General features: G+C 42.3%; 3 protein-coding genes and 2 non-coding genes across 8 annotated transcripts; 4 read left to right on the top strand and 1 right to left on the bottom strand.

The window, feature by feature from the left end:
• The first annotated feature begins 1,903 nt into the window (after positions 1-1,903).
• slc25a3b (solute carrier family 25 member 3b) lies at positions 1,904-7,654 on the top strand. 2 transcript variants are annotated; one of them, XM_060914965.1, is made up of 8 exons: positions 1,904-1,993; positions 2,341-2,490; positions 4,362-4,489; positions 4,904-5,083; positions 5,559-5,740; positions 6,374-6,546; positions 6,765-6,875; positions 7,273-7,654. In XM_060914965.1, the coding sequence occupies exons 2-8, from the start codon at positions 2,352-2,354 to the stop codon at positions 7,431-7,433; spliced, it is 1,074 nt and encodes a 357-aa protein (XP_060770948.1). In that variant the 5' UTR covers positions 1,904-1,993; positions 2,341-2,351; the 3' UTR covers positions 7,434-7,654. The 2 variants fall into 2 exon arrangements, with proteins under 2 accessions (XP_060770948.1, XP_060770949.1); XM_060914966.1 differs by lacking the exon at positions 4,362-4,489 and adding an exon at positions 4,115-4,239.
• LOC132882335 (small nucleolar RNA SNORA53) lies at positions 5,855-6,075 on the top strand. The gene has a single exon (XR_009654202.1). It is a non-coding gene; the product is annotated as a small nucleolar RNA SNORA53 (small nucleolar RNA).
• LOC132882334 (small nucleolar RNA SNORA53) lies at positions 6,979-7,189 on the top strand. The gene has a single exon (XR_009654201.1). It is a non-coding gene; the product is annotated as a small nucleolar RNA SNORA53 (small nucleolar RNA).
• A 1,433-nt stretch (positions 7,655-9,087) lies between the features above and the next one.
• On the top strand, positions 9,088-19,648 carry ldhbb (lactate dehydrogenase Bb). 3 transcript variants are annotated; one of them, XM_060914967.1, is made up of 8 exons: positions 9,088-9,195; positions 11,481-11,617; positions 13,656-13,773; positions 14,409-14,582; positions 14,663-14,836; positions 15,021-15,138; positions 15,231-15,354; positions 19,273-19,648. In XM_060914967.1, the coding sequence occupies exons 1-8, from the start codon at positions 9,141-9,143 to the stop codon at positions 19,438-19,440; spliced, it is 1,068 nt and encodes a 355-aa protein (XP_060770950.1). In that variant the 5' UTR covers positions 9,088-9,140; the 3' UTR covers positions 19,441-19,648. The 3 variants fall into 3 exon arrangements, with proteins under 3 accessions (XP_060770950.1, XP_060770951.1, XP_060770952.1); XM_060914968.1 differs by lacking the exon at positions 9,088-9,195 and adding an exon at positions 9,380-9,446; XM_060914969.1 differs by lacking the exon at positions 9,088-9,195 and adding an exon at positions 9,413-9,437.
• Positions 19,649-19,650: 2 nt separating this feature from the next.
• golt1bb (golgi transport 1Bb) lies at positions 19,651-25,729 on the bottom strand. The gene is made up of 5 exons (XM_060914970.1): positions 25,622-25,729; positions 25,239-25,330; positions 24,909-25,087; positions 23,119-23,200; positions 19,651-20,339 (listed from the first exon to the last, which is right to left on the bottom strand). Exons 1-5 carry the CDS (start codon positions 25,644-25,646, stop codon positions 20,301-20,303), a joined length of 417 nt encoding a protein of 138 aa, XP_060770953.1. The 5' UTR covers positions 25,647-25,729; the 3' UTR covers positions 19,651-20,300.
• Positions 25,730-26,055: the final 326 nt, after the last annotated feature.

Genomic DNA, 26,055 nt, shown 5'->3' with positions numbered 1-26,055 from the left:
GGTACTTGAATTCACCAACTTTCTTTACGTCTACTCCTTGCATCTTCACTACACTCTCATCCCCATTCTCATTGATGCACGTTTTGCTCCTGCTTACCTTCGTTCCAATGCATCCCTCCATCTCTCCAAACCCAACTCAACCTCCTTTCTACTTTCACCACATATCACAATATCATCCGCAAACATCATGTTCCATGGTGACACTTTGTCCATCAAGCTGTCCATCACTATGGCAAACAAGAAAGGACTCAAAGCAGATCCTTGATGGAGTCCCACCTTCACCTTGAACCATTCAGTCGTTCCAACTGCACACCTCACTGCTGTTTCACTGTTCTCATACATGTCTTGCACCGCTCTAATATACTTCTCATTCACTCCACTCTTTCTTACGGAAGCTGAGAGAGGCCCTTCATATAAGCCTTTTTTTTATTCACCTTGTTATCCCGAGATAACGACATAATTAATTCAGGATCTCGAGAAAACAACACAACTAATTCGAGATCTCGAGAAAACAAAACCATTATTCCGTGATCTCGAGAAAACAAAACAATTATTTCATAATCTCGAGTAAACAGCTGAGAAATGGTTCATTCAGGTGCGCCAAGAGACTTGTGATATGCTGACTTTGGGGCTATTTCTCATTCTGTATAGACGCAACTTTGGTCATTAGAATGTCTGGAATAATCGATCACCTAATAAGGCAATATTTTGATCAGGGGTTGACACAGGGAGAGATTGCATTAAGTCTTTTAATAAGGGATAATTTCAAAATTAGTCCGCGGCACCTCCGCAGAAGACTGGCCCGGCTTCATCTCTACCGACAGAGATACAGTGATCCAGCTGAGATCATGAAATAATTGTTTTGTTTTCTCGAGATCTCGAAATAACGGTTTTGTTTTCTCGAGATCTCGAATTAGTTGTGTTGTTTTCTCGAGATCCTGAATTAATTATGTCGTTATCTAACAAGGCGAATAAAAAAAGATTATATGAAGGGCCTGTATATATCAGTAATAATAATCTCATCTCATTATCTCATCTCATTATCTGTAGCCGCTTTATCCTGTTCTACAGGGTCGCAGGCAAGCTGGAGCCTATCCCAGCTGACTACAGGCGAAAGGCGGGGTACACCCTGGACAAGTCGCCAGGTCATCACAGGGCTGACACATAGACACAGACAACCATTCACACTCACATTCACACCTACGGTCAACTTAGAGTCACCAGTTAACCTAACCTGCATGTCTTTGGACTGTGGGGGAAACCGGAGCACCCGGAGGAAACCCACGCGGACACGGGGAGAACATGCAAACTCCACACAGAAAGGCCCTCGCCAGCCACGGGGCTCGAACCCGGACCTTCTTGCTGTGAGACGACAGTACTAACCACTACACCACCGTGCCGCCCCAGTAGTAATAATAATAATAATAATAAATAATGGGCAGCACGGTGGTGTAGTGGTTAGCGCTGTTGCCTCACAGCAAGAAGGTCCTGGGTTCGAGCCCCGGGGCCGGCGAGGGCCTTTCTGTGTGGAGTTTGCATGTTCTCCCCGTGTCCACGTGGGTTTCCTCCGGGTGCTCCGGTTTCCCCCACAGTCCAAAGACATGCAGGTCAGGTTAACTGGTGACTCTAAATTGACCGTAGGTGTGAATGTGAGTGTGAATGGTTGTCTGTGTCTATGTGTCAGCCCTGTGATGACCTGGCGACTTGTCCAGGGTGTACCCCGCCTTTCGCCCGTACTCAGCTGGGATAGGCTCCAGCTTGCCTGCGACCCTGTAGAAGGATAAAGCGGCTAGAGATAATGAGATGAATGAGTAATAAATAATAATATTCTAATAAGGCTCCACCCGTCGTAAATCTGATTGGTCAGGATGGTTGATGACGTGCACATTTCCGCTTCCCTGTGTCGGGTTAGAAGGCGCCGGTGCGGTGATCGGGTTCTCTATGAGCGGCCGGTAGCGGAGGACAGAGGCGCCATTTTGCGACGTGTTCAGCTGTAAGGACTTTATAATATAATGCCGGCTTTTTGTTGTTGCTTGTGACGTTGTGTACGTCTTCATAGATAATCCATACTGCTGCGTTTTGTGGCTGTTTTCTTGTCCTTAAAAGTAATTGTTCCTTTAGGAGGCTCTGTGTTCTGTGTGACCTGGCTAACAGGCTAATGTTACTGCCGGAGCGCCGCTAAGCTAACTGAGGCGATTTGTCATTGAAAAGTATAATGTGGCCGATAAGCCGCCTAGTTGGATAGCTGTCTGTTTTATTATTATTGAAGTCAGCCTTTGCGTTGTTTTCTTTCTCGTACCATCTTGGCCAGTGATCTGATTTGTACTTTTTTACTTTTAGCTACCGACAAAATGTACCCTAACACGCTGCTCCATCTAGCCCGTGCAAACCCCTTCAGCGCCCCGCTGTTCACGCTTCAGAAGACGGAGGAGCCGTCACGGCCAGCCGCTGATGGACAGGCCCGGAGACTGGCAGCAGCTTCAGTGGCTGGTGGGTTGCCAGGAAGGACGAGGTTTACATTTTTACACCTATAATGCTGTGATTTTTTTTTCTCCTTTTTTTTTCTTCCTTCCTCAATACTACTGCTAATCCATCGCTTGTAGCAGAGCCACTGTTGGCCATTCATTATCAGCTCTGTCTTTAGTTATTGGAGCTAATGAACAATGGTTACTAATTCCTCATTAGTGCTATTGTTTTAACTGTTTGTTTTTTTTAATCGTTGAATTATTGCTTCAGTGGACGTCCATGGCACTGGAGGTCGCAATTAAAAGGTCAGAATATTAGCAAGCTAATGTTAGCTTGCTAACTCGATAGTATAGCGTTAGCTAGCTAGCATAGCGTTAGCAAGCTAGTTAGCCAGAGTAGCTAGGTTGAGTAATGCTTTATTTTCCCATTTGCTTCCCTTTGCTAGTTAGTGTATGGTGCGTTTATAATTTTGTTGGGTTTTAATAATAATAATGTATATATTTTTGACTGTTTTTCCCCTCCTTCTGTGTCTATAAGATTCCAGGCCTGGTTGGTATTTCCATGGAGGGCAATGAAGGACAAAGTTAGGTCAACCTAGATCTGGGTAGAAGTTCACTATGATCTTCTACTGGTTTATCAGTAGCATATTAATTTGACATGCAGCTAATAAATATGAAATATTATTAGTGTGCTGTAGTATATGGCGCTGTAGTCACATGACCATCGTGTATATTGGACATCTTAATAAGGCGCAGCGCCATTGGCTCCTGTCGCATCTGTGGCTTTCTGTTCATCATCTACTATATTGTAGTTACTGGATCAATTGGGAACTTTACTTACTCCCTTTTTTTTTTTTTTTTTTTAAATCACAGCACCCTAAAATGTACGTCCCATTAATTCTTTGAGGTCTGATTTGATAAAAGGGTTTTAAAAAATTCTCAGACCAAAAAAAAAAAAAACAAGAAACGTAAATTATTTCAGATCCTTTTTGGGTTGTCTGTTTTTAACATGTAGTTGTCTAAGGTCTTTTAAATAGGAAGGAAAGGTGAACATAATGTCTGGTAATGTTTCAGTGTAAAATCGGTCGAAGGTGTTGAATTTTAAAGGGCAAAAGTTTGCCTTGATGATCATTTAATGCCTTCCCTATGACTGGGTCATCTAAAACAGCCTTTCTCAACCGGGGTGCCGTCTGGCTTCGTTAGGGGTGTTGTCAAATTATATGTTCTAATGTTGAAATAAACTATAAAAAAAAAAGTTACACTAATGCAGATCGTCGCCACCTCATGCATCAAAATTTGTCTCACGGCCCCCTTTCCCATGTCACAATGTCACTGCCCCCTTTCCCATGTCACCATGTCACTGCCGGGGTCAGCGTGACTACGTATATTTTGTATGGGGGTGCCTTGAGAATTTGCATACTTCTGAAGGGTGCTGTGACCTGAAAAAAGGTTGAGAAACGCTGATCTAAAACAATGTATTTGAGCAGATCAGTTTATCTAAAATCACAAATATAAATGGAAGTTTTATTTTCAAAGAAGTTTGACACTCACTTTCAAAAAGTCACATTTCATTATATCGCCATTCCACTAATTTCCATCAACACATCATGTGAAGTGTCCAATGATTGTAATACAGTGTTTCTCTTCAGAGGGAGACAGCTGTGAATTTGGTTCACAGAAGTATTTCATCCTGTGTGGCTTCGGTGGGATTCTGAGTTGTGGCACCACACACACAGCGGTGGTGCCACTCGACTTGGTTAAATGCAGGATACAGGTCCGTTTGTGTCTGCCTGCCGGAGTCATGTGGAGTGTGTGGCCCTGGCACTTACCCAGCATGTTACATATTGTGTTGTGATGCATGAGCATGTGTGTGTTGTGTTGTTCTTCATATAACAGAGACGGGTGATAGCTGTGAGTTTGGTTCAGGGAAATACTACGCACTCTGCGGCTTTGGGGGCATCTTGAGCTGCGGTCTCACGCACACAGCTGTAGTGCCCCTTGACTTGGTCAAATGTCGGCTTCAGGTCTGTATCACTTTGAGAAACAAAAGTTTAGCTCGTTGTAGATGGTTAATATCCATTTTAAGCAGGCATGAACAGGAGAACTTTTTGTATTATCATATTTACATAAAGGAATGTTCAGAACAATTTACTGTCCCTTTTGGGATGTTTTGTGTGGTGTTGTATTAAAGGTTGCATTTGGGTCTCTTCATGTCTTCTTACAATGTGATCATTCATTTGACGTCAGGAAATTGAAATTAAAATAAAAAAAACTAACATGGTGTTTTGTTTTGTTTTTTAAATCCACTTAATGCATGTAAATCCTATTTTTGCCATGAGAACATGGTGTGCACTCATCCAACCAGTTCACAGAATGAAAGTGACCATGTTTCTGTATGTGCAAAATGAGCTGCTACACTAATTGATTATCTCATTTAGGTTGACCCTGCAAAGTACAAGACTATCTTTACTGGATTCTCAGTCACAATCAGGGAAGATGGTGTTCGGGGGCTCGCTAAAGGATGGGCTCCCACCTTCATTGGATACTCCATGCAAGGTCTCTGCAAGTTTGGCTTCTATGAGGTGTTCAAGATCCTGTATGGTGATCTGCTTGGGGAGGTGGGTTCTCCTGTTGGGACAACCTAGTGTCAATACAGATTTATTCAGCCATGTGTCAGTGATTTCAATAATGAGTGTGCATGCATAAAACTTGTCAATGGATTGTCATTGAAATCAGTTTGCCCTTTACACAGTTGTGTATATCTGCTTAATCTGTTACCATATTGGTTATTTATTTCTAAAAATAAAAAGGATCAATGGTAACCAGTGACCATTTGTCGTGCTTGCAGTACAGGCAGGTTTATAAAGGTACTACTCTCTCCCCCCCCCCCCCCCCCCCCCAGCAAAATATAAAGTTAACTGTTAATTTTCACTGTCCGTTCATAGTCCAGGTGGTTCTTTATTTGATGCGCAGTGTGAGTGACTCTGCTAGCCTGATTGCTACTTTGAGGCAATCAGTTTTCCTACCATGAAATTATGTACAAATGCTCTCTTGGCAGGCCATAGTTTAATATTCCTCATTCTGCTCAAACAGGAAAATGCCTACTTGTGGAGAACCTCTCTGTACCTTGCAGCCTCTGCTAGTGCAGAGTTCTTTGCTGATATAGCTCTGGCCCCTATGGAGGCGTGTAAAGTGCGCATCCAGACCCAGCCTGGCTATGCCAACACCCTGAGGGAGTGTGCCCCCAAGATGTATGCTGAGGAGGGTCTCTGGGCGTGAGTATCATTTTTCTTCATTTCCAAAGTTGAGTTCATGTAAATTAACATCCAAAATGTATTGGATAAGGATTTAGAGGCCTCGCCATGGCATGTTCTTTAGCAAAATTGCTGCACACGTTCCTTAGATCCACCTCTGGGGAGTTCTTCAGCTCTGCTGCTGTTCTGAGTGTGCAGCTCCAGGCTGGAGGCTCCCAGCAGCTTTTCTGGCTGTACAGTTGGAGGTGCTTGAGTCATTGGCGTGTGAGAGCAGTCTACCTGCTCCTCCAGCCCAGTCTCTGCCCTGGCTCCCATAGTGGACTTCACCAGGGTAGACAAGCTGGAGGGCGGACAACATAAACTGTCTTCCACCAAGCCATCTTGTTCAGACACAATGTTAAAAGGACTGAAATAAAGTCAAAATCCAGTTATCACGTTGTAGACTTAAAAAAAAAAAAAACTTGAGGCAAATTCTCTATTTACATTTGCTTTTGATTTAACTTGTAGCTGTCAAACACTGATTATTTGGCTGGACAAAGCTTTGTGCTAAAGCTGTAAGCAGGTAGTTTTTTGAGGCTGCAAGTTAAAATAAATAAATAAAATCACAAGCCTGGCAGCTGTGGAGTAAATTCCTATATGAATGTTCTTTGGCAGGTTCTACAAGGGTGTGGTTCCACTATGGATGAGGCAGATTCCCTACACCATGATGAAGTTTGCCTGCTTTGAGCGCACAGTTGAGATGCTCTACAAGTACGTGGTGCCCAAACCCCGCAGTGAGTGCAGCAAGCCTGAGCAGCTGGTGGTCACCTTTATAGCTGGTTACATTGGTAAGCTTGGCTGATCACAGCCATGTTACATCTACACTACTATACAGACTTGGCTTACAGCATTCCCCCCCCAAAATAAATAAATACATTTGAAAATTTAAGCTAATTTATGAGCTTTAATTTTTAGCAGTGCCACAACTGCTGTTTTGCATTATTAAAGGGTGGGTGTAAAGGTGCATTTGAATATTGACTTCTGTGGTTTTAATCTTCCTGTGTAGCTGGTGTGTTCTGTGCCATTGTGTCCCACCCTGCTGACTCTGTGGTGTCTGTGCTGAACAAGGAGAAGGGAAGCACAGCAGCTCAAGTGCTGAAGAAGCTTGGGCCCATGGGTGAGTGCTTTGTGCCCTATGTGTTAATTTACACTTAAAAAAAAATTTGGTATTAAGTAAATGTCTGCCTGGGACAAGAATGGGGGTGTTTTTTTACATGGAGCACACGCTCCTTAGATCCATCTCTGGGGAGTCTTCCAGCTCTGGGTGTCAGAGCTCCAGGCTGGAGGCTCCCAGCAGCTTTTCTGGCTGTACAGTTGGAGGTGCTTGAGTCATTGGCGTGTGAGAGCAGTCTACCTGCTCCTCCAGCCCAGTCTCTGCCCTGGCTCCCATAGTGGACTTCACCAGGGTAGACAAGCTGGAGGGCGGACAAGAACTTTTAGTATGATCATGGAATGAGTAGACTTTGCTGCTTGTTTCCTCTGACTTGGCTCTTTTTTTTTTTTCCCCCCCCCAGGTGTGTGGAAGGGTCTGTTTGCCCGTATCATTATGATCGGTACCCTGACTGCCCTGCAGTGGTTCATCTATGACTCTGTGAAGGTGTACTTCCGCCTGCCCCGCCCTCCTCCACCTGAGATGCCAGAGTCTCTGAAGAAGAAGCTGGGTCTCACAGAGTAGAGAACTGCTCATTCCCCTGTCCATCACCTTCCCTCCTGTTTTCTATATTTAAGCTCCCACTGCTACACTATTCCTCCCAGGCTGCTGCTGCTCGTCTTGGCCATCTGGACACTGAGAGGGATTTTCTCCATGTATAGAAGTTTCATTTAGGTTGACATAAGTGAATTCCATGTGGTTTTAAACTGTTTGTCAATACTATGATTAAAAAGATCTGGAAATTACAGGTGCGAAGCTGTCTTTCAGTTTGTTTAAATGTCATTTTGCACATGCTCTCAACTACAAGAAAATTTAATATCCAGTCTTTGTCAAAAGTATTCCATGCTCACACTGAGTACAGCTGTGCATTATTTGGATATTCATGAAATAAAGAATGTCCACAGTTAATATTACGTTGTTTGTAGCTCGTTTTTTTTTTTTTTTTTTAAATAAATGATCAGCTCATTAATCTTCCATTATTTTTAAGGGATCTTTTTTTGCAGAGATTTTCCCCTGTGCTATTTTATTAAGGATGTGGTCACAATCCATTCTACATTTTCAGAAATTAAGTCCTGACTTGAGGGCTCATTGGACTTGCAACATGGCCACAATTTCCATACAGCTCAAGAAGTTGGTTTTATATTCATGAATATGCATTTGGGTTGTCTGGGTAGGCAGGTATGATATGCAAATCATATTCAAAAACTGACCTGGTTGGCTTTGGCCCACAAAATCAGTGCCCCCTTTAAAACAAGGCGGCCTCATTTGATATAAAACTGATTTGCATGAGTAACGTGACTAGAAAACCAGCAGCAAAATAAATATTGGTTCTTTTTTTGGGTTGGTAGTTTTAAAAGCTTGATTAGTGTGTGACATTCCCTTGTTGTATTTCCACGCCTATATAACAATTTGGTGGAAGCCTTCTGACCCTTACAATCCATCAACAACTATTCCCATAAAATGAGCCATACTAGATTATGTGTATAATGTTCATTGGTAAGTGTTCTTGAGCAAGTTAGAAACTTTCCTCTAAACCAGGGGTTTTACACTTGGATCTTTTAAGTTTTTAAATGTATGGACCCTCAGTACAGATTTAATTCTTGAACTATTAAATTAAGACCTTTTTAAATATGTACAGTATTTTGCCTCCTTATTGGTGTGATTTTTTTTTTCCTGATCTGAGCATGATACCCTTTTTTAAAATTAACATTAGATTCCATTTACATTTTATATCTATATGTTAATATGTATTACAAATTGGAATGAATTTAACTCATTTTATTCACCCTCTTTAGCAACATATCCTAATTTTGAGAATTTTCTAATCTCATGATTTGTTCTAAATTCATGAGGACATGATTAAATGCAGCTGAATTTCAAAAAAATAATGTTCAGTGAATTTCTGTTAGTTTCTAAAAGCCAGTTGAAAACTCCTTAATTTGAGTAATAGCTGGGTCAACATACCAAGTTCAACATTCTATCAACTGGTCCTTTCTTGATTGGTTTTCTGAGCTATTCAGAACAGGGCTCATGCAAAGAAAGTGTCTGCAGATGAGGCTCAGTGTTCTATTACACAGTCTTCACAGGAGGAGGAGGCGTGGAGTTGCTGAGACTCGGCCCTCCTCTGCCCTCCTCTCCTCTCTGTTTCTGCTGCAGCTTTGGGGAAGTGTTACACAGCGACGCCACTGCCGAAACACTGCAGTCACCTGCTCTTCTCTCAGCTGCCCAGCCATGATGATTTCATGGTGGTATTTGTACCTGGGAGCTCAAAGCATCTACAGGAAAGGCAAGTGTTGAGCTGTTTGTGCCAAGCTGGAATGCAGATAAATGTTTGAATGTGTAGATTTTGTGTACTGGGACATGAGTGGGTTTGTGTGTCTGTCTTTCATAGTGTGGGTGTGTCATAGATGTGACCTTGATGTAAGGAGACATGGAACAGATACTGAAGGAGCTTTTCAGAGGACAAATAAGAGCTCACTAATTAAAAACAATGTACAGATGTACTGTATATGCCTTCAAGAACAGCTGGTGATTTCAGTTAAAAATATTTTTCGTTCATAAACCTTTACCTGTACTTGTGTGTGTGTGTACAACCCCAATTCCAAAAAAGTTGGGACAAAGTACAAATTGTAAATAAAAACAGAATGCAATGATGTGGAAGTTTCAAAATTCCATATTTTATTCAGAATAGAACATAGATGACATATCAAATGTTTAAACTGAGAAAATGTATCATTTAAAGAGAAAAATTAGGTGATTTTAAATTTCATGACAACAACACATCTCAAAAAAGTTGGGACAAGGCCATGTTTACCACTGTGAGACATCCCCTTTTCTCTTTACAACAGTCTGTAAACGTCTGGGGACTGAGGAGACAAGTTGCTCAAGTTTAGGGATAGGAATGTTAACCCATTCTTGTCTAATGTAGGATTCTAGTTGCTCAACTGTCTTAGGTCTTTTTTTAAAAGATATTTTTTGGGCTTTTTTCACCTTTATTGGATAGGACAGTATAAAGACAGGACAGGAAATGAGCGGGAGAGAGAGACGGGGAGGGATCGGGAAACGACCCCAGGTCAGAATCGAACCCGGGTCCCCGGATCCATGGCATGGCACCCCAGCCACCTGAGCCACGACGCCCCCGTCTTAGGTCTTTTTTGTCGTATCTTCCGTTTTATGATGCGCCAAATGTTTTCTATGGGTGAAAGATCTGGACTGCAGGCTGGCCAGTTCAGTACCCGGACCCTTCTTCTACGCAGCCATGATGCTGTAATTGATGCAGTATGTGGTTTGGCATTGTCATGTTGGAAAATACAAGGTCTTCCCTGAAATAGACATCGTCTGGATGGGAGCATATGTTGCTCTAGAACCTGGATATACCTTTCAGCATTGATGGTGTCTTTCCAGATGTGTAAGCTGCCCATGCCACACGCACTAATGCAACCCCATACCATCAGAGATGCAGGCTTCTGAACTGAGCGCTGATAACAACTTGGGCTGTCCTTCTCCTCTTTAGTCCGAATGACACGGCGTCCCTGATTTCCATAAAGAACTTCAAATTTTGATTCGTCTGACCACAGAACAGTTTTCCACTTTGCTACAGTCCATTTTAAATGAGCCTTGGCCCAGAGAAGACGTCTGCGCTTCTGGATCATGTTTAGATACGGCTGCTTCTTTGAACTATAGAGTTTTAGCTGGCAACGGCAGATGGCACGGTGAATTGTGTTCACAGATAATGTTCTCTGGAAATATTCCTGAGCCCATTTTGTGATTTCCAATACAGAAGCATGCCTGTATGTGATGCAGTGCCGTCTAAGGGCCCGAAGATCACGGGCACCCAGTATGGTTTTCCGGCCTTGACCCTTACGCACAGAGATTCTTCCAGATTCTCTGAATCTTTTGATGATATTATGCACTGTAGATGATGATCTGTTCAAACTCTTTGCAATTTTACACTGTCGAACTCCTTTCTGATATTGCTCCACTATTTGTCGGCGCAGAATTAGGGGGATTGGTGATCCTCTTCCCATCTTTACTTCTGAGAGCCGCTGCCACTCCAAGATGCTCTTTTTATACCCAGTCATGTTAATGACCTATTGCCAATTGACCTAATGAGTTGCAATTTGGTCCTCCAGCTGTTCTTTTTTGTACCTTTAACTTTTCCAGCCTCTTATTGCCCCTGTCCCAACTTTTTTGAGATGTGTTACTGTCATGAAATTTCAAATGAGCCAATATTTGGCATAAAATTTCGAAATGTCTCACTTTCGACATTTGATATGTTGTCTATGTTCTATTGTGAATACAATATCAGTTTTTGAGATTTGTAAATTATTGCATTCCGTTTTTATTTACAATTTGTACTTTGTCCCAACTTTTTTGGAATCGGGGTTGTAAATTGTATACGAATGTTGAAACCTGTTGATAAGATTCTCCGATTTCCGTTATTTTTGCATTAAACAGCACATACGACATTTCAACGGTTGCTTTAAACCATGCATCAAATAAGTAATAATCTCTCCGACTCCTGCATATTTGTGTACATTAGCATTGATGTGTGTGATTTCTTTCTTCCAGTGTTAAACATAGCATCGGTGTTGCAGAAGCTCATCACCCCCCTCATCAGTGGACCAGTTGAGCCTCCCAGGAACAAGGTGACGGTGGTGGGAGTGGGTCAGGTGGGCATGGCATGTGCTGTCAGCATCCTGCTGCAGGTAAGACTTGTGGACAGCGGCACTCTTTTATAATTCTCTCAATACAACTACCATTACTTTTTCTTTCTTTAACTATTTACAACAACTTCATGGTTATATTTTACATGAACTCATTTAGCGCACTAGTTCTCAGAGTGGGATCTGTGGACCTGAAGGGTTCTTTGATGCATAACCTGGGGATAAGTCATTTTTAATTTTGTAACAGTGGTCAAAATCACAACCCACCATTATGAAATTTCTTACATTTATTATTAAGGTCATATAGTGATTAGCTGGTTTTACATGATTAGACTATTATTGAATAATACAGCTAATATTTGAATAGTTTGATTCTGTGCCGAGGTGGTTTAATGTATGTATTTTTCAGTTGTGAAATAGGTCCCTTGCTGTAAAAGGTTCGAGAACCCCTGATTTAGCAGCCACCTTTAATCAGAGTGACTCACAGGAAGTTTAAACAGCTGAAGGTGAAATGACACAAAGACCTTGCAGAATTTTTAATGATTCATAACTTGAAGGACCAGAGACTCTTGCTGGCTTACACAGGTGCTGGAGTGATTCAGTCAGAAACGAAGTGCAAAAAGAAAAGAAAAACAGAATAATCATTAAAACCTACAACACAAAAAGAGTAAGTGCAGAAATACAAGGCAGTCGTTTTGCTTGCGGCGCTGGAGAAAAGGCCGAAGGACAAAACGTGAAACTTAATACTCCTCTTTGTTTAATCAGTAAATATTTGATGGTAAATATTTAAACTTTTACCGTAAATTAAGTGAAAGGCTCTTTTCACTGATTCTTGCCAAATTATACAACAGTTAGTTACTAACTGTACATTACATTACTGGCGTTTAATAGACGCTCTCATCCAGAGCAACGTACAACATACCCACAGGAGCCTGGGGAGCAGTTGAGGGTTAGGTGCCTTGCTCAAGGGCACTTCAGCCATTCCTGTTGGTCTAGGGAATCAAACCAGCAACATTTTGGTCCCAAGTCTGCTTCTCTAACCATTAGGCTATGGCTTCCCCTTAACTGTACCAGTTAGTACCAGATTTGACTGGTCGAGCAGTGCTCCAATAGTGCTGATGTTTCACATAATGGCACTGGGACCTATCAGTGTGTATCACTCTGCCCGTCTGTGTCCTGCATGTAAAATTCCACTTCCTAGTTTGAAACCGTTATTACAGTAGTGTTTAATAGCAACATCATCAGCAGACTTAGCAAATGCTACTTCTCAGGAATATAACTTTTGACTTAAAATATGAAAGCTCATCAGATAAAGATGAAAAGGAACAAAGGACGCCAGTTTTCCTGGAGTCACCTTTAACAGGAATGTACAAATCAATGTGAGCTAGCTAGCTGACGTGTTATAAAGGATGTGTGGCTACTTCAGGATCTGTTTACGCCAGCAGAGCAAAAACAGAACATTTGGGCATGTCGTGTCCAAAATGTCACTTTCTCAATATTAATTTCTTGTTTATAGCACTATTGTATAAAAACAATATCATGCTTGAGGTCATGCTGTTGTACTGAATATCAGCATGGCTTTGATTAGTGATGGCACTCAGCCTGCAGCCTCGTGCTGATACTCAGTACAACAGCACGACCTTGAGTGTGATATTGCTTAATTATGAACATGCTACTACAATTCTGCCCATAACAAAGACGATAAAACAAAGAAATTAGACAGCAGGTAGTGTAGAAGCCTTACAGTTTCAGGGTTTCTGGTCACTCCTGAGCTTGGGTTACTGTCTATGCAGTTGTGTTTTGCATTTTCTCCCCATGTCCATGTGGACTTCCTCTGGGTTCTCCGATTTCCTCCCGTCTCCCAAAAACACGCCAGTGGATTGGCTACTTTACAGTGCACCTAAGTGTGAGTAAATGTGTACCTGGTGCCCTGTGGTAGACTGGGTGTACCAGGACCAGGCTGTATTCTGCCCAGTCTTCCCAGGATAGACTCAGATCCACTGTGACTCTGACCAGGACAATGTTAATATTGAAGATGAATGAATGAGATCAGACCACTCCGTCTTCTATTGCTGTACAGGAGCTGGCTGATGAATTGGCCCTGGTGGATGTGATGGAAGACAAGCTAAAAGGAGAGATGTTGGACCTGCAGCATGGAAGTCTCTTTTTCAAAACTCCGAAAATCGTCTCAGGAAAAGGTAAGTGTTCCTAGTTAGCAGAATTATTACATGGCTATAGTTGAGACCAGATCTGCTGTCACAGAGGGACACTTGGGGAAGTCCAGGGAATCTATTGACATGTGACCTATTTGATATATTTTCTTTATTTCCCCCATGTCTGGAGTGTCTTGAATTCAAGTAGAATGATGTGATCATGTTATGATTTATAACAATCCATCCATTTTGGCATATCACTATGGTGACATGGCTGCTCTAACAGCTTCAGCTATCAAAGTGTCGAGGGAACATTACAGTAGTGGTTTCCCGTTGCCTTCTACTGGATTATTATAGAGGTTTTCTCCTCTCAACCATTCACACACACATTCACACCTATGGACAATTTGGAGCCACCAATTAACCTAACTGCATGTCTTTGGACTGTGGGGGAAACTGGAGCATCCAGAGGAAACCCACGCAGACACGAGGAGAACATGCAAACTCCACACAGAAAGGCCCCCGCCGACCGCTGGGCTCGAACCCAGAACCTTCTTGCTGTGAGGCGACAGTGCTAACCACTACACCACCGTGCCACCGATTTATAACAATAAGGCAGCCATTTGTGCATTAAAACCACTGGCTATAATTTTGACTTATAGTTGCTCATGTTTCCACAGACTACTCAGTGACCGCAAACTCGCACATCGTGGTGGTGACAGCAGGTGTACGCCAGCAGGAGGGTGAAAGCAGGCTTAACCTTGTCCAAAGGAACATCAATGTCTTCAAGCACATAATCCCACAAATAATCAAATACAGCCCCAACTGCATCCTCATTGTGGTGTCTAACCCAGGTACTCAGACATGTTCTTGTTCAAAAAGAAGAATCGATGCAAGTTTTTCCTTTGTGATCCTGAGTCGGTTGTGTATGCAGTGGACGTTTTGACCTATGTGACCTGGAAGCTGAGTGGCCTACCCAAACACCGCATCATCGGCAGTGGCACTAATTTGGATTCAGCACGTTTTCGGTACCTGATGGCGGAACGACTGGGAGTCCACCCGAGCAGCTTTAATGGCTGGATCCTGGGAGAACACGGTGACTCCAGTGGTAAGACAGCAGGCAGAATCACTGCGCCGTTTTAAAAACGGTCCTGTTTATAGTTTGGCATACTCATACATGCTTACACTCTTTCCTGTCAGCGAGCAGTATGTATGAGGTGGAACAAGTCTCTGTTTCTGTGTACACTCATTCACATGGACTCGCAAAGACTGATTTTCTATTTACTCCCTAGTTCCTGTTTGGAGTGGGGCAAATATAGCAGGTGTGAACCTCCAGAAACTGAACCCAAACATTGGCAAAGACAATGACAGGGAGAACTGGAAAGAGACTCACAAGATGGTCGTTAACAGGCATGCTAATTATTCAACTTAAATGACAAACTTTATGTGAGCACCACGGAAGCTGTAACGATACCCTGTGTATTTGTGTTGATTACTTGCAGTGCCTATGAGGTGATCAGACTGAAAGGCTACACTAACTGGGCTATTGGACTGAGTGTAGCAGATCTGACAGAGAGTCTCATTAAAAACCTGAACAGAGTTCATCCCATTTCTACGATGGTCCAGGTCAGTAGCTGATACAGGACAAGTACATGCGGTGTTTTGGAAAGGCATTGAGCTCCCAGAACATTTTTCAAATATGTTATTGATTGGGACTGGGTGTTTGTGAAGATTTTTCTGTCAGTATGGATATTTAAAAAAAAAAAAGGAAGACAAACATCCGAAACTGAAATGTCAGCAATCCATAAATATTTTTTCCCCCATTGCTCAATATTTGGTTGTAGCCAATTTCGATAACTCTACTGTTTTTTTGCAGTATGACGGAGAAAGCTTTTCCTTATTTCTCTCTACAAAATTAGACTTTTGTTGGCCTGGAAAGGTTTTTTTTTGTTTTGTTTTTGGATGTTGTCCTCCTGAAAAACATACTTCCTTATCTTACCAGTTTTTCTGGCAGAGGTTAGCTCCCTACCACCACTGATCATATTGCCAGTTTCTGCTGTTAAGAAACCATCCGCATAACTGAGTAGCAGGGGCATAAAACATGTAACTACCCATCAATAACAGTGTTACAGGGGAAGCCATGGCCTCATGGTTAGAAAAGCTGCTTTGGGAGTAAAAATGTCACTGGTTCGATCCCCTGGACCAGGAGGAATAGCTGAAGTGCCCTTGAGCAAGGCACCTAACCCCCAACTGCTTCCCAGTCTGCTCTGGGTATGTTGTATGTTGCTCTGGATAAGAGTGTCTGCTAAATGCCATTTATGTTATATAATGTAATGTAACTGTCAGGAAACCACTAAGTTAGCTTGCACTTTCATTCCAAACTTGTCTCTTTGTGCAAGTCATGCTTTGAAAAGACTTCTAGTTTCCCCTAATAAAAGTATTTTGGGAAATAAGAAGAGTGTCAGTAATATAATTTATTTTTAGCATGCCTGTACTGTATTACATGTGTGCCTTCTCAGTCATAACTAATGGTTTGTTATGGATATGTCTGTAAAGTGGGCTGCACTAAATTAATCACAGTGGAGAGGTTTTACTCTATGCAATCATTTAACTTGCCCATTTATACCAGCCAGCCCTATCCATAATTACATTCTATAACATAAATCCTTTATTGTGCAATATGTTTAATATATATAGCATAGTTAGTATATTGGGCAGCATGGTGGTGTAGTGGTTAGCACTGTCACTTCACAGCAAGAAGGTCCAGGTTCAAGCCCGGCGGCCAACGAGGGCCTGTCTGTGTGGAGTTTGCATGTTCTCCCAGTGTCTGCGTGGGTTTCCTCCGGGTGCTCCGGTTTCCCCCACAGTCCAAAGACATGCAGGTTAGGTTAACTGGTGGCTCTAAGGCCCTGTCCACACGGCAACGGATTCAGGTGAATCTGATAAAATTGTTTATCATTTCGGCCTGGCGTCCACAGGGCACCGGCGTTTTGGGTGCCCCAAAACGAAATCTTTTGAGAACGGGTTCCAGAGTGGAAAAATCTGGCAACGGCGCCGTTGCGAAGTCGTCTGGATGAGTAGAACGGATTTGTTTACGATGACGTCACAACCACATGACAATCCCGCCAGCAAAAATAGGGAAAAAAAAGGAGCGATCTCACCTCTTCAGATGTTGGTTTAAGTCCGACAATACATTCCTCAAAAAGGGCGTAGAAGAACAAAGTAATCCATCAACGTGTAGCATTCAATTTATTCCGGACCATTAAAGAATTCTGGAGGATCTCAGAATGTTGGCGTACCGGCTTCCATCTACCCCCGTTCATTCCTCTTTCTCTCCATCTACCCCTGTTCATTCCTCTTTCCGCGTCTCCATTCAAAAAACGAGCACGTGATTTAAAGGGACTATAGCCATAGGACAGGGAGTGAGAAGGTGTGCGCGTGTGACAGTGACAGGGAAGAACCTAGGCTCATGCTCGCCCTGAATTTCTCTTAAAGTGAAGGCAGAAGAACGTTCAGCGCCTGGCCAGGCTTTCTATGTATTAATTTACATAGACGTTTTAATATGAAATATAAGTAAGTGTCTTAGACAATAGATACTATTTTACGCTGCTGATTAATAATCAAAACTTTATGTGGCTGATGCTACAGAAGAAGGGGTTTATGCGCATGCATCTACTTCTTCTATTGTTCTGGTGTCTCCGATGGTGTCTCCGATGTCTTACAGCGCACGTAGAGGTGTGGCATGTGTATTACATCGTTTTCAGCAAGCGTTCCGTTGCCATATGAACCTGATATTTTACTGATCCATTGCCCATGTGGACGCAATATTTAAAAAAAAAAATCTCGTTGCCGTTGTCATGTGGATGTAGCCTAAATTGACCATAGATGTGACTGTGAATGGTTGTGTCTATGTGTCAGCCCTGTGATGACCTGGCGACTTGTCCAGGGTGTACCCAGCCTCTCACCCATAGTCAGCTGGGATAGGCTCCAGCTTGCCTGTGACCCTGTAGGACAGGATAAGTGGCTACAGATGATGGATGGATGGATGGATCTCATCTCATTATCTCTAGCCACTTTATCCTGTTCTACAGGGTCGCAGGCAAGCTGGAGCCTATCCCAGCTGACTACGGGCGAAAGGTGGGGTACACCCTGGACAAGTCGCCAGGTCATCACAGGGCTGACACATAGACACAGACAACCATTCACACTCACACCTACAGTCAATTTAGAGTCACCAGTTAACCTAACCTGCATGTCTTTGGACTGTGGGGGAAACCGGAGCACCCAGAGGAAACCCACGCGGACATGGGGAGAACATGCAAACTCCACACAGAAAGGCCCTCGCCGGCCACGGGGCTCGAACCCGGACCTTCTTGCTGTGAGGCGACAGCACTAACCACTACACCACCGTGCTATCCGGATGGATGGATAGTTAGTATATTTTATTCAAGTTTTTTTTTTTTTTAAAGTATCTAATTGTGAAATTTGTTTACCGGACTATGTGCAATAATTATATGCAGCACTTATACTGACGTAAGCCAGTGGAACGAAATTTCACTCAAATGTGCATTCTGAATGTACAGGTGAATGGCAAAGGTATCTATTGATTGATTGATATCAAAGTTATCTATCTATTGATTATAACAATGCTCCAGTGACTAAAGTTTACACTGCAGGCTGATGTGCAGTTTTATATTTGTACACAACAAATACCACTTGGCTTTTAAGACAAAGTTTCACTAGACCACAAGATGGCTTCCAAGTTGTTTTGCACATTGACTTCATGTGAGGGCATTAAGGAGCTTCTTCCGTCCCACTGCTTTATAAATCTCAATCTTGGAACTCGTCTATTGATGAACACCATTTACAGTCGCTGGCTCTCAAAACTCACAGCAGCAGTTTGTATTGCAGCAGCTGCTCTAATACAGTAAGTGCCATTCCTGTTCTGAGACTAGGGTTCGGAGCTGGACCCGGTCACTGTAATTTAAATATTTTTATTTCCAATTTCTTTTTAATGCATTGAAATGAACTACACACTTTATTCAGTGTTTCTCAATGCATTATATAACAACCTTTCCAGAAATCAACGCAAAGTCAAATTTAGCCTTAGAATTACAAAAGAAGGAATACTTTTTAAATCCTACAATTTTGCTACTTAGCTTCTTGTAAATAAATAGTGGCAGCACGGTGAGCACCATCACCTCACAGCTGATGGGGGCCTTTGCATGTTCTTCCCATGTCTCCATGGGACATGCAGATTAGGTAAAATATCCAGCCAGCGGGGTTGTACAAGCCAGTGCATACTTCAGCACTGGTTCCAAACCCGGACAGATTGGAGAGAGTTGCCTCAGGAAGGGCATCCGGTATAAAACCTATGCCAGATTAAATATACGGAACAGGCCGACTGTGGCGACCCCTAGCATATGGGAGCAGCTGAAAGTAGTAGTTTTTAATAAATAGTGTAGAGGCCTTTCTCTATTCATTGGACATGTTTGAGAGGTTAACTACACTGATGAACATTTCTGCCTTGATTTTGCCCCACAGGGGATGTATGGGATCAGTGACCAAGTGTTCTTGAGCCTCCCGTGTGTGTTGAACAGAAGAGGCGTGAGTAGCGTGGTCAACCTGAACCTGACCCAGGACGAGGTGTCTCAGCTGAAGAAAAGCGCAGACACACTGTGGAACATTCAAAAAGGCCTAAAAGATCTGTAAGAGTCACACTCCCAAGAAAGTTCACTCACTCATATGCTTTTCAAGTAAACATCTTGACTAATATGGCAGCTTTAGAAGGTTTGTCTTTATCTCCTGCTTATAACACTAATATGATCAGATGTAGATGCAGCTCTCGTCTGCCTTGGAAAATGTACACTGAATGTGCAAATTCATTTGATGTTTGGAAATAAAGACTCAAAACAGCCAATATTTACAGACAGTGAGAGGTTTATTAAATTGTTACCATCTCTGTGTAAAAAAAAAAAAAAAATACATTACTTAAAATACATATTTACATGTACGTAGTATCATGTGTTTCAAAAAGGCTACCAATTCCTTACTGAGTCAGTAACATGAAGTTTGTGGCTGATCCAGTGTGCAGTTCTTGCAACAGCTTCAATACAGCACACCCAAAAAAAGCAGCGTGCACCTGAACATGGAGATCTTTCAATTCTGTCACAGCGGCATAAAGAAAGCCAAGAACGAAGTAGCGAGCTCGTGTCCCTCCCATAGCATGTCATTCAAAAGCCAGAAAACAGGTGCACCGTCGAAAGACACCCTCTGTTGGTTCAAGTCAGTCACTGATTACCTCTCTGATGGAGGTATGCAGAAGAGAAAGTAGCCGAGCCCAATTTGGGCTGTGGATCAGTTCCCAGCAATAACAGCTCTCTATTGGTCACATTGCTTGTATAAGGTGAATAAATGTGCCACGTAAAAGCACTGCCTTTTCTCAAACATGAGGAACTCTCGTTTCATTTCAGACAGACATTCACTGGTTGCCAAAAGGGCATCAAGTTACAAATAAGATTGGAGTTTAAATAAGTGGTGACAACAAAGACATTTTTTTAAGTGTACTTTTGTTATACCATGGCGTTGCTTTCACCAACTTTGTCCACCAGCTAGGAAAAAAACCAAAAACATACAAAGCCATTATTGATCTTCATTCATTACTTGTGTGATATATTTAAAAAAAAAAAATCTTCAAATGCATCAGATTGGACTTAAAGATCAACTAACTGATTAGGTGATGACTCAATTAGCAAGAATTTATATTTCTCTCAGCATCAGCTGATCAGAATATCATCATAATTACTCTTCGTCATTTTAAACTGGGATTTGATTTATTGGCCTGCTACAGTACATGCACCACACCTGTCAGTGCGTGAAGCCTGGTCTTCTGAAGATTTCACAAAAGGAGAATTCTGCATGGGTGAATTTTAGCAAACTATAAAACAATCTTGTCCGAAGCAACCGAACACCTACAGTGGGACATCACGGTTTAACAAAAAGGAGTCAGTTTCAATGATCAGTGACTGGATTTTCACAGCAAAAGGATTTGTGCTGACAGCAGACATGATCACAAAATAACGCAGGCCTGCGAGAATGATCATTTATTTCTATCCGCTCTGGTAATGATCCTGTTTGTTTTGTGAAGCAGCTTTTTTGAGAGAGTATGAGCTTATGGCAGCTTGCGTGCAGTCTGATCACACGAGATCGTAAGGACATTTACACCAATATTATAGCAGATTAATCAGTGTGTCTGTTAAGCAGGCTATACACTGGAGATTATCACAATATTGTTTTACTTTATTCATTATACTTTACCAGGCGATTACTTGGAACTGTTCCTGCACATACTCCAGCATTCTTTGTGAGGATTCTTTTTGGCTTTATTGTTCAAGTTACAGGAAATAGTTGTTTTTTTTAAATAGCCATTAATGGGGGCGTCATGTCTCAGGTGGATAAGGCGCCATACCACAAATCCGGGGACCCAGGTTCGATTCCGACCCGAGGTCATTTCCCGATCCCTCCCCGTCTCTCCCGCTCATTTCCTGTCTCTACACTGTCCTATCCAGTAAAGGTGAAAAAAGCCCCCCAAAAAATCTTTAAAAAAAAAAAAAAGCCATTAATGGTTGTGTCCTCCATCCACAAGTTACAGGTCAGTGTTACAGTGCCCCCCACAATTATTGGTACCCCTTGTAAATTTTAAGGGGGGGAAAAGAAAATCCACCTTTTGGTGAAGTAACGTCATCTTGCACAGAAAAATGAGAAAATCCAACCTTTAATTGAACATTTTATTCACGGGGGGGAATTTAACAAAAGCCACATGTGCCACTATTGGCACCCTGAATTTAATACTTGTACAACCTCTCTTTGCCAGTAAAACAGTACCAAGTCTTCCCCATAACAGTTTATAAGGTTGGAGATACAGAGCGGGGCATCTGAGACCATTCCTCTTTACACAGTCTCTCCAGATCATCCCGGGTCTGAGGCCCCCTCTTGTGCTCCCTCCTCTTCAGCTCACCCCACAGGTTTTCAATGGGGTTCAGGTCAGGAGACTGAGATGGCCACGGCAGAAGCTTGATTCTGTGGTCAATGAACTATTTTTGTGTTGATTTGGACATATGCTTCAGATCATTGTCCTGCTAGAAGATCCAATGATGACCCAGTTTGAGTTTCCTGGCAGAGGCAGCCCGATTTTGATTTAAAAAGTCCTGGTATTTCATGGAGTCCATGATGTCGTGTACCCCAACAAGGTTTCCAGGGCCTTTGGAGTAAAAACAGCCCCAAAACATCACAGAACTTCCACCATATTTTACAGTTGGGATCAGGTTCTTTTCATTATAGCCATCCTTCTTTTTACACCAAACCCACCTTGAGTGTTTATTGACAAAAAGCTCTATTTTTCTTTAATCAGACCATAGAACGCGGTTCCAGTCAAAGTTGTAGTAGCGTTTCACAAACTTCAGACACGCATGTTTGTGGTTAACTAACAGAAAAGACTTTGTCAAACCTTCCAGATAATCTGTTGGCAGGGAGGTGGCATCTGATGGTGGCTTTGGAGACTTGGAAACTAAGATTTTACTTTTCCTTGTACGTAATTTACCAACCGTGAACTTTTTTTCCCCCCACTTCTCTTACCCTCCTCCTCACTGTATGTGGGGGCAAAATAAATTTGGGTCCTCTTCCAGGCAAGTTTAACAGTTCCAGTTGACATCCACTTTTTTTTTTGGCCCCAACAGGAGAATGGGACATTTTCAGGTGAGTAGCCTTTTTTTTTTGGAATAACTGTTCCATGACTTATGAAGGTCAACACACTTCTCCCTCATTTGCTTTGTGTGCGCACTTATCTGTCCCACACTGATAGATGGCAAAGGGAATCTGGCCTCTGTGTCCTCATATTTGTCCCCCAGTTAATCAGGAAGTCATGGATTACAGCTTGAAAGTTCCTACACACTCCAATCAACTCAAAAATGTACAATTTAAATGGGAAACATGCTTCAGTTACACTATAGTGAATTGAATTTCCAGGGTCGCCAATAATAGTGGCACATAGTTTGTTAAATAATTCTTTCTTGATGAGGGATTTGTTTTTCTCTGAATAACTTTCAATTAAAGGTTGGATTTCTCATTTTTTCAGTGCGACATGAAACTACTTCAAAAAGTGGATTTTTCTAACTTTATTAATCTTTACAAGGGGTAAATCTCAGGCACTGTATGTGACTGAGCATGGGTTATTTCATCCAGTGTGATAATCTTAGGACTATAAAAGGGACAATAAAATCCCAAAGTATAGCCAGAGCTGTAAACATTAATCCCTTCACCCTATTTTTTGTAAAGTCTGTCTGAAACCCCAGTGCTGTATTAATGTACAGTATAAAATCATGCAGTATTTACCCCACTGATGCCAGGGAGATTAAGCAGAGACCCGAGAATAGGTATTCTTCTGATGAAGCCCACGACCACTGGGAAGAAGCCCCTACAACACAGAGATGCAAGATGTTGGGTTTAAATAGCCAGCAGCTGCATAGACGCACCGTACAGCATTTTCACCTTCTCAAGGCTTAGCAGATTTCATCAACCTTCATAAAACTTAGCCATAATCCATAACGCATTATAACGTAAGACATAAGCAATGTGACTGAACGTCTCGTCATTAAGTCATCTGTCCACTGCTCTGACCAAGATGACAGCTGACCAGATTGACTCAAAGAGGATGGGAAATGTCCTCATGCTTCTACTCTGTGTGTTTCCCCCCAATGGTAAAATGACCTGCAGGAATTAATCAGATGTTTCAACTACTGCATTTTTTTTTTTTAATTTCACTTTAAAATCTTGTGGTGAGTAAACAGTAGGCAGACCCAAATACAGAAAGTATGAAAACACACTCCTTTATATTCTAGTTTTCCTGTAATGAAAAACAACCACCATCCAGTATTGAAGTACATGTATAAAAAGTGTGCTACAGGTAATTATAATCTTAGATCTTAAAACACTGAAGGGAAATTACCTTATTAAAATAGCCAGACAACAGTTGCAAACAGAATTAAGTGGTAAAGGAAAAATTAGTATCAGGAATACAAAATAAGCAAACAGGGGAAGCCATGGCCTAATGGTTAGAGAAGCAGCTTTGGGACCAAAAGGTTGTCAGTTCGAGTCCCTGGACCAGCAGGAATGGCTGAAGTGCCCTTGAGGAAGGCACGCAACCACTCCCCAGGCTGCTCTGGGTAGGTTGTATGTCGATCTGGATAAGAATATCTGCAAAATGCCATTCTAAAGACATGCGGTTAGGTTAATATGGGACAGCCTTGGGCTGAGGTGCCCTTGCCTCCATCTCTCTCCCTTCTCTTATGGATATCTATAGCTCCCGCCTCACCCGCAAAGCCATCAGGATTGCAGGTGACCCCACCCACCCATCTCACAGCCTCTTCAGCCTGCTGCCATTAGGGAGGAGACTGCGGAGTCTCTGGGCCAAAACCAGCAGGCTCAAGGACAGCTTCTTTCACCAGGCGGTCAGGAGGCTCAACTACCTCCCTGTTCTGCCCCTCCTCCCCCCCAGACCCCCCTTCAGCATCTGATATCACAGTCCCCCCCCCAACACACACTGTCAACATTCATTCGCACACTGAACTCAGGGTCTGCACATTTCACTTTACCTCGCTCATTTGCACTCTCTCACCTTAACAGCTATTAGTTTATTGTTTATACTGCTTATTTCATGTTGACCTGCTATACCTCAAGTGCCCTTGACTATTTTATGTCCTTTTGCTCGTGTGTGTGTGTGTGTGTGTATGTATACACACACACACACACACACACACACCTGTGAGTGTTTAGTCTATGTCTATTTCTTATCTAGTGTGTTTATACTGTTTATTTCAGTTATTCTATTTTTATTTATTGCATTGCCTGTTTGCACCGTGGGTCAGAGAGGACTGAAATTTCATCTGTGCTGTATGTCGAGCATGTATAGCATATTTGACAATAAAGTTGACTTGACCTAACTCCCAACTGCTCCCCGGGCGCTGTTAGCATGGCTGCCCACTGCTCTGGGTATGTGTGTGCGCTCATTGCTCACGTCTGTGTTCACTGCTTCAGATGGGTTAAATGTGTGATGAATAAAGTTGTGCTTTCTTTCTGTAACAGAACAGAAAGCTCAAGTGAACCTGTTGGGATATCCAACTCACCTGAAAAGGAGGAAGAAGCCATAAATCTCCAACACCACACCGATGATGGGCCATCCGATCAACACCACAAACACTCCTCCCAAAAAGAAACTCGTAGCTTTTACTTTGTGCTTCTGAAAGAAAAATCTGAAGGTGCGCTCCAGGCCAATAACAAATGACAGACCTGCAACAAACAAGATCTGAACACACACACACATATCTGAGAAACTTACTGGACAACCTTCCAATTTAAAGGCAAAACATGATCTGATCTGATCTGGCTCATATTCAGTAGGGTTCAGGAGTTACTCAGTTCGGACCTAAAATCAATCAGTGTTCCATCACACTCACGTTTCCTATGGCCAGTAGAGCTTTATCGAAGAACAGGATCATCCCAAAGAAAAGGAAAAACACGCCGAAGCCTGTTAATCCCATCCCGATTTCTGTTCAAACACAGAGACAGCACATCCAGACATCAGTATGAAACATGATCCTGCCACGCTTCCTAACACGACATATTTCTAGTGGCATTAAGGTTACAGCTCAATATTTATCTGATGATGAAGACTCTAGTCAGCTGTGTGAGAATCTCAGTGTGTGTGTTTGTCTCAGGCCACGCCATGATGCCTCTCATTCATTCAAACTAGCTTCATATCTTCACCCATCAAATCCTCCAGTGCCTATCTGGATAAGAACCGCTAATCCTGAGATAAACACAATCAAAGTCCACTCACTCTGCGAGTCTGTTAAGGAGATCATTTTCGTGCTCTCTGAACTTGCTTCCGTGTGAACAGAAATCAAGGCAAAACGCCGCACAGTTATAATTTTAGCCAGCGCCACGTCTTCCGGAAACACGTAACTACGTAACACTCAGGAGCGTTTAGGGAGTTATTTCTGCGCTCTATTTACGCAATAAAACTCTGCAATCAAGCCACGGAAATCAATTTTAATGACGTTTATATTCGCACATTTAATTTTATTAATCATCTTATCTGGTCAGTTAACCAATTTCCTGCTAACTAAGTCATGTATTAGTTTATAAATCTCATGATATATATTTTTTATAGCCTGCACAGAGTGAACGCCGTGTTGACTGTCTAGAATGCACGTGCTAGTCAGGAACACACTGCTTTATAGGAAATGTAGTTTACGTAGTTTCTAGTATCCA

The sequence above is a fragment of the Neoarius graeffei genome, chromosome 2 (assembly GCF_027579695.1).
Source record: "Neoarius graeffei isolate fNeoGra1 chromosome 2, fNeoGra1.pri, whole genome shotgun sequence".
Taxonomy (NCBI): domain Eukaryota; kingdom Metazoa; phylum Chordata; class Actinopteri; order Siluriformes; family Ariidae; genus Neoarius; species Neoarius graeffei.
Note: the sequence above shows the minus strand (reverse complement) of the source record. Positions and strands in the feature narration are given on the sequence as shown.

What these genes read in the sequence shown, in the direction of transcription:
- slc25a3b (XM_060914965.1), top strand. Translation starts at nt 2,352, where the DNA reads ATGTACCCTAACACGCTGCTCCATCTAGCCCGTGCAAACCCCTTCAGC. An exon ending in TGGTCAAATGTCGGCTTCAG is followed by an intron (nt 4,490 to 4,903) that starts GTCTGTATCACT and finishes TATCTCATTTAG; the next exon opens with GTTGACCCTGCAAAGTACAA. An exon ending in GAAGAAGCTTGGGCCCATGG is followed by an intron (nt 6,876 to 7,272) that starts GTGAGTGCTTTG and finishes TCCCCCCCCCAG; the next exon opens with GTGTGTGGAAGGGTCTGTTT.
- golt1bb (XM_060914970.1), bottom strand. Translation starts at nt 25,646, where the DNA reads ATGATCTCCTTAACAGACTCGCAGA. An exon ending in GGCTTCTTCCTCCTTTTCAG is followed by an intron (nt 23,201 to 24,908) that starts GTGAGTTGGATA and finishes TCTGTGTTGTAG; the next exon opens with GGGCTTCTTCCCAGTGGTCG. An exon ending in ATCTCCCTGGCATCAGTGGG is followed by an intron (nt 20,340 to 23,118) that starts GTAAATACTGCA and finishes TTTTTTTCCTAG; the next exon opens with CTGGTGGACAAAGTTGGTGA.
- ldhbb (XM_060914967.1), top strand. Translation starts at nt 9,141, where the DNA reads ATGATGATTTCATGGTGGTATTTGTACCTGGGAGCTCAAAGCATCTAC. An exon ending in CTGTCAGCATCCTGCTGCAG is followed by an intron (nt 11,618 to 13,655) that starts GTAAGACTTGTG and finishes ATTGCTGTACAG; the next exon opens with GAGCTGGCTGATGAATTGGC. An exon ending in CATTGTGGTGTCTAACCCAG is followed by an intron (nt 14,583 to 14,662) that starts GTACTCAGACAT and finishes TTGTGTATGCAG; the next exon opens with TGGACGTTTTGACCTATGTG.